Source organism: Convolutriloba macropyga, chromosome 4 (assembly GCF_964194025.1).
Source record: "Convolutriloba macropyga chromosome 4, txConMacr16.3, whole genome shotgun sequence".
In the NCBI taxonomy this organism is placed as follows: domain Eukaryota; kingdom Metazoa; phylum Xenacoelomorpha; order Acoela; family Convolutidae; genus Convolutriloba; species Convolutriloba macropyga.
The window spans coordinates 68848285-68866631 of NC_134471.1; the positions used below are offsets into that span (position 1 = coordinate 68848285).

The window sequence follows — 18347 nt, forward strand, 5'->3', positions numbered from 1 at the left end:
CTTTTTTAGATCTGTTTACACATTTTTCTGATTTTAAATTTTGTGTTCCGACCACATAACGTCACAATCAAATCTGCTTCTTGTTACTTCGTTAATGCAATTTTGACTGTCTTCATTGCGTGACGCGATTTTCAAAATTTAGTGGAGCAAACTTTTTCATTCGCTCCCTCTCAAGCGAAATGAAGTGTAAAAGCTCGTTGAAGATATTCACAGTTCCCGTATTCTGCGCTTGAAATTTGAAGGGTCTGCGCTGGTATGTTATATTTTCCATATATTCAAATAGAGATAGCTTAGAAGATTTAGAAATATAAACTTCAAACTTTAATTGTTTGATAAGCTGTAGATTCCTGTTCAATCAACTCTTGTTTTTGTTTTATAGAATCAACTGGCTCCCCATCAGCCAGTGCATCAGCTTCGGCTAGTGAATCTGTGTCTCCTTCGGCATCAGCTTCAGTATCAGCGAGCGCTTCTTTGTTACCCTCAGCTTCAGCCACTGCGTCCATCTCGGGTACATCAAACTTCACTTCCAATATTATCCGTTATTTCTATTTGTTTTCTGTATTTAAAATGATTGTTAGCGTTGTTTATTAAGAGATTAACATTTTGTGCCGTTTATATTGAAATGAATAATCAGCTTATTTGCTGAAGAGATGGGAAATTAGAAATGGTTTTTTTTTGTTTTAGAGCATACGTGTCCAATTACCACTCGGGAAAGTACCACTGATCCTATTGATGGAGGAAATGTTGCATTGGAAGTGGGCGACACTGCATCCTTCACTATTAGAAATGTATGCATTGTTTAATGATTTTTTCAGTGAGGCCAAGTAGAGTAGTTTTTAAAGCGATTAGCAACCTAGTTGCTCGCTAATACTTTCCGAGCCGATATTTGGTTTTGAGTTAAGTGTCTATAACTTTTTGATGACGGTAAGCATCATTAGTGCTCATTTAGTATTCTGTACAGATCCGTTTTTAGACTGATGTGTATGTGATGGAGCTGTACATCAAACCTACGCTCTCTAGTACTGCGAACACTCCAGACACAGTCACAATATCAATTACAACAAAAGATGATCAGGGAAATGAAGTCGAGACAATTACAGGAATTGTAAGTAGATTAGGAAAAACAGCAACAAACAAGTTGTTAGCTCTCAGACAACATTTCTAGATATACTAAATAGAAATTACAACTTTTCAATAATCTCTTTGTCTCTGCAAATGATTGGAGAATCATGGAATAAATTACGGTTCGTCCTTTTTGTGAAATGTTTGCTATAGCTGGATTGGAGAACAAAAAATGCCGGAACCAATAGTAAAATTTCTGTTTCTAATCAGATTTGCTCTAAGTCATGATTCGAACTGCTAAAATGATGTGGGGCTGTTCACTGGAAAAAACTGCTCAAAAGTGCCGAAAGTTTTTCTAATTCTTAGTTTTGGCTGTCTGGAGATGGTAATAAAATTACATAAAACACGTTAAAACGGACATGCCCTGTTTCAGACTCTGGATCCAAACAACATAAACGAGCAGCTTATCGTCGATTTGGCTAGCAGACCACCTTCTCAGAGAAGCTTCGCAGGTGTTGATGTTGTAATAACTTCTGGATATACCACGACCTCAGGGTTCGATGTCCAACTTTCTTTGGTTGCAAAGATCTGTGAAGGTAAGTTCTTGCTTTATTGGCTAGCGATTAGTTGTTTCTGGTGTTTGTGTGCCACATTTTTTTCCTTATTATGTTGATTTATGTCTACTCTAATTGGTAGTGTTAAGGTCATTTGGGGATCTTTGTGGACACTTTGTGAACCTTGTCCTTTAAAACTGGTTAAAACCTATTTGAAGCCTGAGTGATTTTTTTACGCTGAAATTGGTGCTTGATCTATTATCGACTAACAACAGCGATAGCGGAATGCGATAGTTGGTGCTATTATTCGCCTTCGCATGCTTTTTTACCTTTCAAGAATTTGAAATGTAATTTGGGGCTCTTTTTTAGATCTGTTTACACATTTTTCTGATTTTAAATTTTGTGTTCCGACCACATAACGTCACAATCAAATCTGCTTCTTGTTACTTCGTTAATGCAATTTTGACTGTCTTCATTGCGTGACGCGATTTTCAAAATTTAGTGGAGCAAACTTTTTCATTCGCTCCCTCTCAAGCGAAATGAAGTGTAAAAGCTCGTTGAAGATATTCACAGTTCCCGTATTCTGCGCTTGAAATTTGAAGGGTCTGCGCTGGTATGTTATATTTTCCATATATTCAAATAGAGATAGCTTAGAAGATTTAGAAATATAAACTTCAAACTTTAATTGTTTGATAAGCTGTACATTCCTGTTCAATCAACTCTTGTTTTTGTTTTATAGAATCAACTGGCTCCCCATCAGCCAGTGCATCAGCTTCGGCTAGTGAATCTGTGTCTCCTTCGGCATCAGCTTCAGTATCAGCGAGCGCTTCTTTGTCACCCTCAGCTTCAGCCACTGCGTCCATCTCGGGTACATCAAACTTCACTTCCAATATTATCCGTTATTTCTATTTGTTTTCTGTATTTAAAATGATTGTTAGCGTTGTTTATTAAGAGATTAACATTTTGTGCCGTTTATATTGAAATGAATAATCAGCTTATTTGCTGAAGAGATGGGAAATTAGAAATGGTTTTTTTTGTTTTAGAGCATACGTGTCCAATTACCACTCGGGAAAGTACCACTGATCCTATTGATGGAGGAAATGTTGCATTGGAAGTGGGCGACACTGCATCCTTCACTATTAGAAATGTATGCATTGTTTAATGATTTTTTCAGTGAGGCCAAGTAGAGTAGTTTTTAAAGCGATTAACAACCTAGTTGCTCGCTAATACTTTCCGAGCCGATATTTGGTTTTGAGTTTAGTGTCTATAACTTTTTGATGACGTTAAGCATCATTAGTGCTCATTTAGTATTCTGTACAGATCCGTTTTTAGACTGATGTGTATGTGATGGAGCTGTACATCAAACCTACGCTCTCTAGTACTGCGAACACTCCAGACACAGTCACAATATCAATTACAACAAAAGATGATCAGGGAAATGAAGTCGAGACAATTACAGGAATTGTAAGTAGATTAGGAAAAACAGCAACAAACAAGTTGTTAGCTCTCAGACAACATTTCTAGATATATTAAATAGAAATTACAACTTTTCAATAATCTTTTTGTCTCTGCAAATGATTGGAGAATCATGGAATAAATTACGGTTCGTCCTTTTTGTGAAATGTTTGCTATAGCTGGATTGGAGAACAAAAAATGCCGGAACCAATAGTAAAATTTCTGTTTCTAATCAGATTTGCTCTAAGTCATGATTCGAACTGCTAAAATGATGTGGGGCTGTTCACTGGAAAAAACTGCTCAAAAGTGCCGAAAGTTTTTCTAATTCTTAGTTTTGGCTGTCTGGAGATGGTAATAAAATTACATAAAACACGTTAAAACGGACATGCCCTGTTTCAGACTCTGGATCCAAACAACATAAACGAGCAGCTTATCGTCGATTTGGCTAGCAGACCACCTTCTCAGAGAAGCTTCGCAGGTGTTGATGTTGTAATAACTTCTGGATATACCACGACCTCAGGGTTCGATGTCCAACTTTCTTTGGTTGCAAAGATCTGTGAAGGTAAGTTCTTGCTTTATTGGCTATTGATTAGTTGTTTCTGAGATTTGTCCTCCACATTTATATCTTTATAATGATTACTTTTTTCCACTGTAATTGGTAGTGTTAAGGTCATTTGGGGATCTTTGTGGACACATTTGGAACCTTTTCTTTAAAACTGGTTAAAGCCTAATTGAAGTCTGATTGATAATTTGCCTTGCTGAAATAGCGGAATGCCATGTTTGAGGCTATTATTCGCGCTTTTACATTTCAAAGAACTTGAAATGTATTATGGGGCTGTTTTTTGTGTGGATATATTTTGAACCTTTTCTTTAAAACCGGTTGAAGCCTATTTGAAGCCTGATTAATTATTTGCGATGCTGAAATCGGTGATCGATCTAATATCGACTAATAACCGCCTCTATGTGATAGTTGGGGCTATTATTCGCCCTCTCTTGCTTTTTTCAAAGAATTTGAAATGTATTATGGGACTGTTTTTTTAGATCTGTTTACACATTTTTCTGATTTTAAATTTTGTGTTCCGACCGCATAAAGTCACAATCAAATCTGCTTTTTGTTACTTCAGTGATGCCATTTCGACTGGCTTCATTGCTTGACGCCATTTTCACTTTTTATTGTAGCAAAATTTTTCTTTCGCGTCCTCTCAAGCGAAATGAAGAGTAAACGTTCGTTGAACTCATTCAGAGTTCCCGTACTCTGCGCTTTCAAGTTCTAGGATTCTGCGCTTGCCTTGTAGAATCTCCATATATTCAAATGCTGATAGCGAAAATTACCTAACGATGAATTGTTCAATAACATAGCTGGCAGATTGCCAGGAAATAGCCGCAATAGATTTGTAGATATGCAGTCTAAAAACACACTAAAAATACAGACCAAAAAAAATCGTCTTCATTGAAGGCTGATATGTTATATTTTGATTAAAAATCTGTATAAGTTATTGCTGCCTCTATTAGCTGCTCTCAAATAACCTTCATTTAGAGTGACACACACCCATTTGACCTCATCTCTTTGAATTAAAGTAAATAAAAGTCAATTTCAAAGTCATTTTTGAGAGTGATGTAAGTCAAGTGTGACCAAAATTTTAATCACGAGAATGAACAAAAAGACTCCTTCCACTAAGAGTGAAGAATGACCTCACGCACGCAATTCAATTGAAATTGCATGAACGAATGAACAAAAGCAGATTTGAAGTGGCTATGACGTCATATGGTCGAAACAAAAATCATGACGACGAAATATAAAAACATAGCAGGACGAGTCCTGACGTACAATTCAAAGATTTATTCGAACTATAATGGACTATGAGTGAATTGAGGAAAACATTAAAAAAATCAGATCAAAAAAATAAAAAAAACAGAAAATCAATGTCAAAATGCTGCATGTGAACAAAAAAACCACTAGCGAGGAATGAAAATTTAATTCAAACAGAAAACTAGGCCTAGAATAAGCTGTGAATGGATTGGGAAAACCATTTAGAAAAAAATTCGATCCAAAAAAATTGAAAAAACAGTGAAAATCAGAGTGAAATTGCCGCATGTGAATTTTCATTAACTAAGCAAAAAACGAGACCTACCACGCGGACTATGAGTAAATTGGGAAAACCATTTCTAAAAGAGTCAGATAAAAACAAAAAAAAAGAAAATCAATGTTAAAATGCCGCTAGCGAGAACAAAGGCCACTAGCGAGAATTGTAAATTTGATTCAAACAAAAACTAGGCCTAGAATGAACTATGAATGGATTGGAAAAACCATTTAGAACAAAAATCCGATCCAAGAAATTGAACAAAAAACAGTAAAAATCAGAGTGAAATTGCCGCATGTCAACAAAAAACCACTACCGAGAATTCGAATTTTTGTTCAAACACCGTTTTCTCACTTTACTTTAAAATTAGAGCGAAAAAAAAATACACGCCGCAAAACCACTCGCTTTTTCGCTCCATTTACTGTTGCGGCGTGACCAAAATCACTACTCCAGTTTGATTTCAAAAATTATGAAAATGTGTGAACAGATCTTAAAAAAAGGATAGCGCCCCAATACAATTCAAATTCTTTGAATTGTAAGAACAAGAGAAGGCCAATGATAGCCCCAGCTATTGCTGGGCGGCTATTAATAATAGTTTTTCTACTCGTGGCTTACCTCACTCTCAATGATGACTACCTCGCTCTTAAATTGACTACTCTTTATTTAACTCAACAAGAGTTGGCCAACTCAGTTTGTTACCCTGATTGAATGCTTTTTGAGAGCAGCTAAGAGAAGCACCAACAAGTTTTACGTATTCCTTTTCAAAATATAACATCTTGGCAATTAATAATTTTTCCTTCAAATTTAAAAAATCGCTACAGCAAAACGAAGACTAAACGTTAGTTGAATACATTCCGAGTTCCCAAAGCTGTTTTGGCTATCTTCTGGCAATCTGCCAATTATGTTTTTTAACCTTATGTTCGTTTTGATGAAAAATTTGTCCTGAGCTTTGTTTGATATCTGGTTTCACGAAACCAATTTTCTTCAAAATTAATTATTTTTCTCGACCGAACTGGAAGACCAAACGTTCGTTGGGCACATACTCAATTCCAAGAGTCTGCACTTGCATTGTATATTTACAACATTCAAATACAGATAGCAAAAAGATTTATAACGATAAATTTGCCACTCAAATTGCTGTACATTCCTGTTCAATCAACTCTTGTTTTTGTGACATAGAATCAACTGGCTCTCCATCAGCCAGTGCATCAGCATCGGCTAGTGAATCTGTGTCCCCTTCGGCATCAGCTTCAGTATCAGCGACTGCTTCTTTGTCACTCTCAGCTTCAGCCAGTGCGTCCATCTCGGGTACATCAAACTTCACTTCCAATACTATCCATTATTTCTTTGTTTTCTGTATTTAAATTGTTTTGTTTGCGTTGTTTATTAAGAGAATAACATTTTGTTTTGTTTATATTGAAATGATTAATTAGCTTTATTTGCTGTCGAGATGGGAAATTAGAAATGGTTTTTTTAGAGCATACGTGTCCAATTACCACTCGGGAAAGTACCACTGATCCTATTGATGGAGGAAATGTTTCATTGGAAGTGGGCGACACTGCATCCTTCACTATTAGAAATGTATGCATTGTTTAATGATTTTTTCAGTGAGGCCAAGTAGAGGTGTTTTTAAAACGATTAACAACCTAATTGCTCGCTAATACTTTCCGAGCCGATATTTGGTTTTGAGTTAAGTGTCTATAACTTTTTGATGACGGTAAGCATCATTAGTGCTCATTTAGTACTCTGTACAGATCTTTTTTAGACTGACGTGTATGTGATGGAGCTGTACATCAAACCTATGCTCTCTAGTACTGCGAACACTCCAGACACAGTCACAATATCAATTACAACAAAAGATGATCAGAGAAATGAAGTCGAGACAATTACAGGAATTGTAAGTAGATTAGGAAAAACAGCAACAAACCAGTTGTTAGCTCTCAGACAACAGTTCTAGATATATTAAGTAGAAAGTACAACTTTTCAATGATCTCTTTGTCTCTGCAAATGATTGGAGAATCATGGAACAAATTACGGTTCATCCTTTTTGTGAAAAGTTTGCTATAGCTGGATTGGAGAAAAAAACTTGCCAGAACCAATAGTAAAATTTTTGTTTCTAATCAGATTTGCTCTAACTCATGATTCGAACTCCTAACATGATGTGGGGCTGTTCACTGGAAAAAACTACTCAAAAATGCCTAAAGTTTTTCTAATTCTTAGTTTTGGCTGTCTGGAGATTGTAATAAAATTACATAAAACACTTTAAAACGGACATGCCTTGTTTCAGACTCTGGATCCAAACAACATAAACGAGCAGCTTATTGTCGATTTGGCCAGTAGACCACCTTCTCAGAGAAGCTTCTCAGGTGTTGATGTTGTAATAACTTCTGGATATACCACGACCTCAGGGTTCGATGTCCAACTTTCTTTGGTTGCAAAGATCTGTGAAGGTAAGTTCTTGCTTTATTGGCTAGCGATTAGTTGTTTCTGGTATTTGTGTGCCACATTTATTTTCCCATTATGTTAGTTGATGTCTACTCTAATTGGTAATGCTAAGGTCAATTGGGAATTTTTGTGGACACATTTGGAACCTTTTCTTTAAAACAGGTTGAAGCCTATTTGAAGCCTGATTGATTATTTGCCATGCTGAAATTGGTGCTTGATCTTTTATCGACTAACAACAGCGATAGCGGAATGCGATATTTGGTGCTATTATACGCCTTCGCATGCTTTTTTTACATTTCAAAGAATTTGAAATGTAATTTGGGGCTCTTTTTTAGATCTGTTTACACATTTTTCTGATTTTAAATTTTGTGTTCCGACCACATAACGTCACAATCAAATCTGCTTCTTGTTTTTTCGTTAATGCAATTTTGACTGGCCTCATTGCGTGACACCATTTTCAAAATTTAGTGAAGCAAACTTTTTCGTTCGCTTCCTCTCAAGCGAAATGAAGTGTAAAAGCTCGTTGAAGGCATTCACAGTTCCCGTATTCTGCGCTTGAAATTTGAAGGGTCTGCGCTGGTATTTTATATTTTCCATATATTCAAATACAGATAGCATAGAAGATTTAGAAAGATAAACTTCAAACTTTAATTGTTTGATAAGCTGTACATTCCTGTTCAATCAACTCTTGTTTTTGTGATATAGAATCAACTGGCTCCCCATCAGCCAGTGCATCATCTTCTGCTACTGAATCTGTGTCTCCTTCGGCATCAGCTTCAGTATCAACGAGTGCTTCTTTGTCACCCTCAGCTTCAGCCAGCGCTTCCATCTCGGGTACATCAAACTTCACTTCCAATATTATCCATTATTTCCATTTGTTTTCTGTATTTAATTTGTTTTGTTTGCGTTGTTTATTAAGAGAATAACATTTTGTGCCGTTTATATTGAAATGAATAATTAGCTTATTTGCTGACGAGATGGGAAATTAGAAATGTTTTTTTTTGTTTTAGAGCACACGTGTCCAATTACCACTCGGGAAAGTACCACTGATCTTATTGATGGAGGAAATGTTGCATTGGAAGTGGGCGACACTGCATCCTTCACTATTAGAAATGTATGCATTGTTTAATGATTTTTTCAGTGAGGCCAAGTAGAGGTGTTTTTAAAACGATTAACATCCTAATTGCTCGCTAATACTTTACGAGCCGATATTTGGTTTTGAGTTAAGTGTTTATAACTTTTTGATGACGGTAAGCATCATTAGTGCTCCTTTAGTATTCTGTACAGATCCGTTTTTAGACTGACGTGTATGTGATGGAGCTGTACATCAAACCTACGCTCTCTAGTACTGCGAACACTCCAGACACAGTCATAATATCAATTACAACAAAAGATGATCAGGGAAATGAAGTCGAGACAATTACAGGAATTGTAAGTAGATTAGGAAAAACAGCAACAAACAAGTTGTTAGCTCTCAGACAACATTTCTAGATATATTAAATAGAAATTACAACTTTTCAATAATCTCTTTGTCTCTGCAAATGATTGGAGAATCATGGAATAAATTACGGTTCGTCCTTTTTGTGAAATGTTTGCTATAGCTGGATTGGAGAACAAAAAATGCCGGAACCAATAGTAAAATTTCTGTTTCTAATCAGATTTGCTCTAAGTCATGATTCGAACTGCTAACATGATGTGGGGCTGTTCACTGGAAAAAACTGCTCAAAAGTGCCGAAATTTTTTCTAATTCTTAGTTTTGGCTGTCTGGAGATGGTAATAAAATTACATAAAACACGTTAAAACGGACATGCCCTGTTTCAGACTCTGGATCCAAACAACATAAGCGAGCAGCTTATCGTCGATTTGGCTAGCAGACCACCTTCTCAGAGAAGCTTCGCAGGTGTTGATGTTGTAATAACTTCTGGATATACCACGACCTCAGGGTTCGATGTCCAACTTTCTTTGGTTGCAAAGATCTGTGAAGGTAAGTTCTTGCTTTATTGGCTAGCGATTAGTTGTTTCTGGTATTTGTGTGCCACATTTATTTCCTTTTATGTTGATTTATGTCTACTCTAATTGGTAGTGTTAAGGTCATTTGGGATCTTTGTGGACACTTTTTGAACCTTTTGCTTTAAAACTGGTTAAAACCTATTTGAAGCCCGAGTGATTTTTTGCGACGCTGAAATTGGTGCTTGATCTATTATCAACTAACAACAGCGATAGTGGAATGCGATAGTTGGTGCTATTATTCGTCTTTGCATGCTTTTTTACATTTCAAAGAATTTGAAATGTAATATGGGGCTCTTTTTTAGATCTGTTTACACATTTTTCTGATTTTAAATTTTGTGTTCCGACCATATAACGTCACAATCAAATTTGCTTCTTGTTACTTCGTTAATGCAATTTTGACTGGCTTCATTGCGTGACGCCATTTTCAAAATTTAGTGGAGCAAACTTTTTCATTCGCTTCCTCTCAAGCGAAATGAAGTGTAAAAGCTCGTTGAAGGCATTCACAGTTCCCGTATTCTGCGCTTGAGAATTGAAGGGTCTGCGCTGGTATTTTATATTTTCCATATATTCAAATACAGATAGCATAGAAGATTTAGATAGATAAACTTCAAACTTTAATTGTTTGATAAGCTGTACATTCCTGTTCAATCAACTCTTGTTTTGTGATATAGAATCAACTGGCTCCCCATCAGCCAGTGCATCAGCTTCTGCTAGTGAATCTGTGTCTCCTTCGGCATCAGCTTCAGTATCAGCGAGTGCTTCTTGGTCACCCTCAGCTTCAGCCAGTGCGTCTATCTCGGGTACATCAAACTTCACTTCCAATATTATCTATTATTTCTATTTGTTTTCTGTAGTTAAATTGTTTATTAAGCGTTGTTTATTAAGAGATTAACATTTTGTGCCGTTTATATTGAAATGAATAATCAGCTTATTTGCTCACGAGATTGGAAATTAGAAATGGTTTTTTTTGTTTTAGAGCATACGTGTCCAATTACCACTCGGGAAAGTACCACTGATCCTATTGATGGAGGAAATGTTGCATTGGAAGTGGGCGACACTGCATCCTTCACTATTAGAAATGTATGCATTGTTTAATGATTTTTTCAGTGAGGCCAAGTACAGGTGTTTTTAAAACGATTAACAACCTAATTGCTCGCTAATACTTTCCGAGCCGATATTTGGTTTTGAGTTAAGTGTCTATAACTTTTTGATGACGGTACGCATCATTAGTGCTCATTTAGTATTCTTTACAGATCCGTTTTCAGACTGACGTGTATGTGATGGAGCTGTACATCAAACCTACGCTCTCTAGTACTGCGAACACTCCAGACACAGTCGCAATATCAATTACAACAAAAGATGATCAAGGAAATGAAGTCGAGACAATTACAGGAATTGTAAGTAGATTAGGAAAAACAGCAATAAACCAGTTGTTAGCTCTCAGACAATTTTTCTAGATATATTAGGAGAAATTACAACTTTTCAATAATCTCTTTGTCTCTGCAAATGATAGGAGAATCATGGAATAAATTGCGGTTCGTCCTTTTTATGAAATGTTTGCTATAGCTGGATTGGAAAACAAAAATTGCCAGAACCAATGGTAAAATTTTTGTTTCTAATCAGATTTGCTCTAATTCATGATTCGAACTGCTAACATGATGTGGAGCTGTTCACTAGAAAGAACTACTCAAAAGTGCCTAAAGTTTTTCTAATTCGTACTTTTGGCCGTCTGGAGATTGTAATAAAATTACATAAAACACATTAAAACGGACATGCCTTGTTTCAGACTCTGGATCCAAACAACATAAACGAGCAGCTTATCCTCGATTTGGCTACCAGACCACCTTCTCAGAGAAGCTTCGCAGGTGTTGATGTTGTAATAACTTCTGGATATACCACGACCTCAGGGTTCGATGTCCAACTTTCTTTGGTTGCAAAGATCTGTGAAGGTAAGTTCTTGCTCTACTGGCTAGCGATTAGTTGTTTCTGGTATTTGTGTGCCATATTTATTTCCTTATTATGTTGATTTATGTCTACTCTAATTGGTAGTGTTAAGGTCATTTGGGGATCTTTGTGGACACTTTTTGAACCTTTTGCTTCAAAACTGGTTAAAACCTATTTGAAGCCTGAGTGATTTTTTGCGACGCTGAAATTGGTACTTCATCTATTATCGACTAACAACAGCGATAGCGGAATGCGATAGTTGGTGCTATTATTCGCCTTCGCATGCTTTTTTACATTTCAAAGAATTTGAAATGTAATATGGGGCTCTTTTTAGATCTGTTTACACATTTTTCTGATTTTAAATTTTGTGTTCCGACCACATAACGTCACAATCAAATCTGCTTCTTGTTTTTTCGTTAATGCAATTTTGACTGGCTTCATTGCGTGACACCATTTTCAAAATTTAGTGGAGCAAACTTTTTCGTTCGCTTCCTCTCAAGCGAAATGAAGTGTAAAAGTTCGTTGAAGGCATTCACAGTTCGCGTATTCTGCGCTTGAAATTTGAAGGGTCTGCGCTGGTATTTTATATTTTCCATATATTCAAATACAGATAGCATAGAAGATTTAGAAAGATAAACTTCAAACTTTAATTGTTTGATAAGCTGTACATTCCTGTTCAATCAACTCTTGTTTTTGTGATATAGAATCAACTGGCTCCCCATCAGCCAGTGCATCATCTTCGGCTAGTGAATCTGTGTCTCCTTCGGCATCAGCTTCAGTATCAACGAGTGCTTCTTTGTCACCCTCAGCTTCAGCCAGTGCGTCTATCTCGGGTACATCAAACTTCACTTCCAATATTATCCATTATTTCTATTTGTTTTCTGTATTTAAATTGTTTATTAAGCGTTGTTTGTTAAGAGATTAACATTTTGTGCCGTTTATATTGAAATGAATAATCAGCTTATTTGCTGACAAGATGGGAAATTAGAAATGGTTTTTTTTGTTTTAGAGCATACGTGTCCAATTACCACTCGGGAAAGTACCACTGATCCTATTGATGGAGGAAATGTTGCACTGGAAGTGGGCGACACCGCATCCTTCACTATTAGAAATGTATGCATTGTTTAATGATTTTTTCAGTGAGGCCAAGTAGAGGTGTTTTTAAAACGATTAACAACCTAGTTGCTCGCTAATACTTTCCGAGCCGATATTTGGTTTTGAGTTAAGTGTCTATAACTTTTTGATGACGGTAAGCATCCTTAGTACTCATTTAGTATTCTGTACAGATCCGTTTTTAGACTGACGTGTATGTGATGGAGCTGTACATCAAACCTACGCTCTCTAGTACTGCGAACATTCCAGACACAGTCACAATATCAATTACAACAAAAGATGATCAGGGAAATGAAGTCGAGACAATTACAGGAATTGTAAGTAGATAAGGAAAAACAGCAATAAACCAGTTGTTAGCTCTCAGACAATTTTTCTAGATATATTAGGGGAAATTACAACTTTTCAATAATCTCTTTGTCTCTGCAAATGATAGGAGAATCATGGAATAAATTGCGGTTCGTCCTTTTTATGAAATGTTTGCTATAGCTGGATTGGAAAAGAAAAATTGCCAGAACCAATGGTAAAATTTTTGTTTCTAATCAGATTTGCTCTAATTCATGATTCGAACTGCTAACATGATGTGGGGCTGTTCAATGGAAAGAACTACTCAAAAGTGCCTGAAGTTTTTCTAATTCGTAGTTTTGGCCGTCTGGAGATTGTAATAAAATTACATAAAACACATTAAAACGGACATGCCTTGTTTCAGACTCTGGATCCAAACAACATAAACGAGCAGCTTATCCTCGATTTGGCTACCAGACCACCTTCTCAGAGAAGCTTTGCAGGTGTTGATGTTGTAATATCTTCTGGATATACCACGACCTCAGGGTTCGATGTCCAACTTTCTTTGGTTGCAAAGATCTGTGAAGGTAAGTTCTTGCTCTACTGGCTAGCGATTAGTTGTTTCTGGTATTTGTGTGCCACATTTATTTCCTTATTATGTTGATTTATGTCTACTCTAATTGGTAGTGTTAAGGTCATTTGGGGATCTTTGTGGACACTTTTTGAACCTTTTGCTTCAAAACTGGTTAAAACCTATTTGAAGCCTGAGTGATTTTTTGCGACGCTGAAATTGGTACTTCAGCTATTATCGACTAACAACAGCGATAGCGGAATGCGATAGTTGGTGCTATTATTCGCCTTCGCATGCTTTTTTACATTTCAAAGAATTTGAAATGTAATATGGGGCTCTTTTTTAGATCTGTTTACACATTTTTCTGATTTTAAATTTTGTGTTCCGACCACATAACGTCACAATCAAATCTGCTTCTTGTTTTTTCGTTAATGCAATTTTGACTGGCTTCATTGCGTGACACCATTTTCAAAATTTAGTGAAGCAAACTTTTTCGTTCGCTTCATCTCAAGCGAAATGAAGTGTAAAAGCTCGTTGAAGGCATTCACAGTTCCCGTATTCTGCGCTTGAAATTTGAAGGGTCTGCGCTGGTATTTTATATTTTCCATATATTCAAATACAGATAGCATAGAAGATTTAGAAAGATAAACTTCAAACTTTAATTGTTTGATAAGCTGTACATTCCTGTTCAATCAACTCTTGTTTTTGTGATATAGAATCAACTGGCTCCCCATCAGCCAGTGCATCATCTTCGGCTAGTGAATCTGTGTCTCATTCGGCATCAGCTTCAGTATCAACGAGTGCTTCTTTGTCACCCTCAGCTTCAGCCAGTGCGTCTATCTCGGGTACATCAAACTTGACTTCCAATATTATCCATTATTTCTATTTGTTTTCTGTATTTAAATTGTTTATTAAGCGTTGTTTGTTAAGAGATTAACATTTTGTGCCGTTTATATTGAAATGAATAATCAGCTTATTTGCTGACGAGATGGGAAATTAGAAATGTTTTTTTTTGTTATAGAGCGTACGTGTCCAATTACCACTCGGGAAAGTACCACTGATCCTATTGATGGAGGAAATGTTGCATTGGAAGTGGGCGACACTGCATCCTTCACTATTAGAAATGTATGCATTGTTTAATGATTTTTTCAGTGAGGCCAAGTAGAGGTGTTTTTAAAACGATTAACAACCTAGTTGCTCGCTAATACATTCCGAGCCGATATTTGGTTTTGAGTTAAGTGTCTATAACTTTTTGATGACGGTAAGCATCCTTAGTACTCATTTAGTATTCTGTACAGATCCGTTTTTAGACTGACGTGTATGTGATGGAGCTGTACATCAAACCTACGCTCTCTAGTACTGCGAACATTCCAGACACAGTCACAATATCAATTACAACAAAAGATGATCAGGGAAATGAAGTCGAGACAATTACAGGAATTGTAAGTAGATAAGGAAAAACAGCAATAAACCAGTTGTTAGCTCTCAGACGATTTTTCTAGATATATTAGGAGAAATTACAACTTTTCAATAATCTCTTTGTCTCTGCAAATGATAGGAGAATCATGGAATAAATTGCGGTTCGTCCTTTTTATGAAATGTTTGCTATAGCTGGATTGGAAAAGAAAAATTGCCAGAACCAATGGTAAAATTTTTGTTTCTAATCAGATTTGCTCTAATTCATGATTCGAACTGCTAACATGATGTGGGGCTGTTCAATGGAAAGAACTACTCAAAAGTGCCTAAAGTTTTTCTAATTCGTAGTTTTGGCCGTCTGGAGATTGTAATAAAATTACATAAAACACATTAAAACGGACATGCCTTGTTTCAGACTCTGGATCCAAACAACATAAACGAGCAGCTTATCCTCGATTTGGCTAGCAGACCACCTTCTCAGAGAAGCTTCTCAGGTGTTGATGTTGTAATAACTTCTGGATATACCACGACTTCAGGGTTCGATGTCCAACTTTCTTTGGTCGCAAAGATCTGTGAAGGTAAGTTCTTGCTTTATTGGCTAGCGATTAGTTGTTTCTGGTGTTTGTGTGCCACATTTTTTTCCTTATTATGTTGATTTATGTCTACTCTAATTGGTAGTGTTAAGGTCATTTGGGGATCTTTGTGGACACTTTGTGAACCTTGTCCTTTAAAACTGGTTAAAACCTATTTGAAGCCTGAGTGATTTTTTTACGCTGAAATTGGTGCTTGATCTATTATCGACCAACAACAGCGATAGCGGAATGCGATAGTTGGTGCTATTATTCGCCTTCGCATGCTTTTTTACATTTCAAAGAATTTGAAATGTAATTTGGGGCTCTTTTTTAGATCTGTTTACACATTTTTCTGATTTTAAATTTTGTGTTCCGACCACATAACGTCACAATCAAATCTGCTTCTTGTTACTTCGTTAATGCAATTTTGACTGTCTTCATTGCGTGACGCGATTTTCAAAATTTAGTGGAGCAAACTTTTTCATTCGCTCCCTCTCAAGCGAAATGAAGTGTAAAAGCTCGTTGTAGGCATTCACAGTTCCCGTATTCTGCGCTTGAAATTTGAAGGGTCTGCGCTGGTATGTTATATTTTCCATATATTCAAATAGAGATAGCTTAGAACATTTAGAAATATAAACTTCAAACTTTAATTGTTTGATAAGCTGTACATACCTGTTCAATCAACTCTTGTTTTTGTTTTATAGAATCAACTGGCTCCCCATCAGCCAGTGCATCAGCTTCGGCTAGTGAATCTGTGTCTCCTTCGGCATCAGCTTCAGTATCAGCGAGCGCTTCTTTGTCACCCTCAGCTTCAGCCACTGCGTCCATCTCGGGTACATCAAACTTCACCTCCAATATTATCCATTATTTCTATTTGTTTTCTGTATTTAAAATGATTGTTAGCGTTGTTTGTTAAGAGATTAACATTTTGTGCCGTTTATATTGAAATGAATAATCAGCTTATTTGCTGAAGAGATGGGCAATTAGAAATGGTTTTTTTTGTTTTAGAGCATACGTGTCCAATTACCACTCGGGAAAGTACCACTGATCCTATTGATGGAGGAAATGTTGCATTGGAAGTGGGCGACACTGCATCCTTCACTATTAGAAATGTATGCATTGTTTAATGATTTTTTCAGTGAGGCCAAGTAGAGTAGTTTTTAAAGCGATTAACAACCTAGTTGCTCGCTAATACTTTCCGAGCCGATATTTGGTTTTGAGTTAAGTGTCTATAACTTTTTGATGACGGTAAGCATCATTAGTGCTCATTTAGTATTCTGTACAGATCCGTTTTTAGACTGATGTGTATGTGATGGAGCTGTACATCAAACCTACGCCCTCTAGTACTGCGAACACTCCAGACACAGTCACAATATCAATTACAACAAAAGATGATCAGGGAAATGAAGTCGAGACAATTACAGGAATTGTAAGTAGATTAGGAAAAACAGCGACAAACCAGTTGTTAGCTCTCAGACAACATTTCTAGATATATTAAGTAGAAATTACAACTTTTCAATAATCTCTTTGTCTCTGCAAATGATTGGAGAATCATGGAATAAATTACGGTTCGTCCTTTTTGTGAAATGTTTGCTATAGCTGGATTGGAGAACAAAAATTGCCAAAACCAATTGTAAAATTTTTGTTTCTAATCAGATTTGCTCTAACTCATGAATCGAACTGCTAACATGATGTGGGGCTGTTCCCTGGAAAAAACTGCTCAAAAGTGCCGAAAGTTTTTCTAATTCTTAGTTTTGGCTGTCTGGAGATGGTAATAAAATTACATAAAACACGATAAAACGGACATGCCCTGTTTCAGACTCTGGATCCAAACAACATAAACGAGCAGCTTATCGTCGATTTGGCTAGCAGACCACCTTCTCAGAGAAGCTTCGCAGTTGTTGATGTTGTAATAACCTCTGGATATACCACGACCTCAGGGCTCGATGTCCAACTTTCTTTGGTTGCAAAGATCTGTGAAGGTAAGTTCTTGCTTTATTGGCTAGCGATTAGTTGTTTCTGGTGTTTGTGTGCCACATTTTTTTCCTTATTATGTTGATTTATGTCTACTCTAATTGGTAGTGTTAAGGTCATTTGGGGATCTTTGTGGACACTTTTTGAACCTTTTGCTTTAAAACTGGTTAAAACCTATTTGAAGCCCGAGTGATTTTTTGCGACGCTGAAATTGCTGCTTGATCTATTATCGACTAACAACATCGATAGCGGAATGCGATAGTTGGTGCTATTATTCGTCTTTGCATGCTTTTTTACATTTCAAAGAATTTGAAATGTAATATGGGGCTCTTTTTTAGATCTGTTTACACATTTTTCAGATTTTAAATTTTGTGTTCCGACCACATAACGTCACAATCAAATTTGCTTCTTGTTACTTCGTTAATGCAATTTTGACTGGCTTCATTGCGTGACGCCAATTTCAAAATTTAGTGGAGCAAACATTTTCATTCGCTTCCTCTCAAGCGAAATGAAGTGTAAAAGCTCGTTGAAGGCATTCACAGTTCCCGTATTCTGCGCTTGAAATTTAAAGGGTCTGCGCTGGTATTTTATATTTTCCATATACTCAAATACAGATAGCATAGAAGATTTACAAAGATAAACTTCAAACTTTAATTGTTTTATAAGCTGTACATTCCTGTTCAATCAACTCTTGTTTTTGTGATATAGAATCAACTGGCTCCCCATCAGCCAGTGCATCATCTTCGGCTAGTGAATCTGTGTCTCATTCGGCATCAGCTTCAGTATCAACGAGTGCTTCTTTGTCACCCTCAGCTTCAGCCAGTGCGTCTACCTCGGGTACATCAAACTTGACTTCCAATATTATCCA

General features: G+C 36.5%; 1 protein-coding gene across 28 annotated transcripts in view; it reads left to right on the forward strand.

Annotated features, from left to right (window-relative positions):
- The window catches only part of LOC142337853 (uncharacterized), a 232282-nt gene that overhangs the window by 96780 nt on the left and 117155 nt on the right, over positions 1-18347 (forward strand). For all 28 annotated transcript variants that reach the window (XM_075387410.1, XM_075387418.1, XM_075387416.1 and 25 more), the window contains 33 exons: positions 380-508; positions 685-788; positions 974-1105; positions 1496-1658; positions 2356-2484; positions 2660-2763; positions 2949-3080; positions 3471-3633; positions 6332-6460; positions 6630-6733; positions 6918-7049; positions 7440-7602; positions 8303-8431; positions 8608-8711; positions 8897-9028; positions 9419-9581; positions 10279-10407; positions 10584-10687; positions 10873-11004; positions 11394-11556; positions 12256-12384; positions 12561-12664; positions 12850-12981; positions 13371-13533; positions 14234-14362; positions 14539-14642; positions 14828-14959; positions 15349-15511; positions 16210-16338; positions 16514-16617; positions 16803-16934; positions 17325-17487; positions 18188-18316. In XM_075387410.1, the coding sequence (XP_075243525.1) occupies positions 380-508; positions 685-788; positions 974-1105; positions 1496-1658; positions 2356-2484; positions 2660-2763; positions 2949-3080; positions 3471-3633; positions 6332-6460; positions 6630-6733; positions 6918-7049; positions 7440-7602; positions 8303-8431; positions 8608-8711; positions 8897-9028; positions 9419-9581; positions 10279-10407; positions 10584-10687; positions 10873-11004; positions 11394-11556; positions 12256-12384; positions 12561-12664; positions 12850-12981; positions 13371-13533; positions 14234-14362; positions 14539-14642; positions 14828-14959; positions 15349-15511; positions 16210-16338; positions 16514-16617; positions 16803-16934; positions 17325-17487; positions 18188-18316 (4353 nt within the window). The remainder of the gene's footprint in view (positions 1-379; positions 509-684; positions 789-973; positions 1106-1495; positions 1659-2355; positions 2485-2659; positions 2764-2948; positions 3081-3470; positions 3634-6331; positions 6461-6629; positions 6734-6917; positions 7050-7439; positions 7603-8302; positions 8432-8607; positions 8712-8896; positions 9029-9418; positions 9582-10278; positions 10408-10583; positions 10688-10872; positions 11005-11393; positions 11557-12255; positions 12385-12560; positions 12665-12849; positions 12982-13370; positions 13534-14233; positions 14363-14538; positions 14643-14827; positions 14960-15348; positions 15512-16209; positions 16339-16513; positions 16618-16802; positions 16935-17324; positions 17488-18187; positions 18317-18347) is intronic.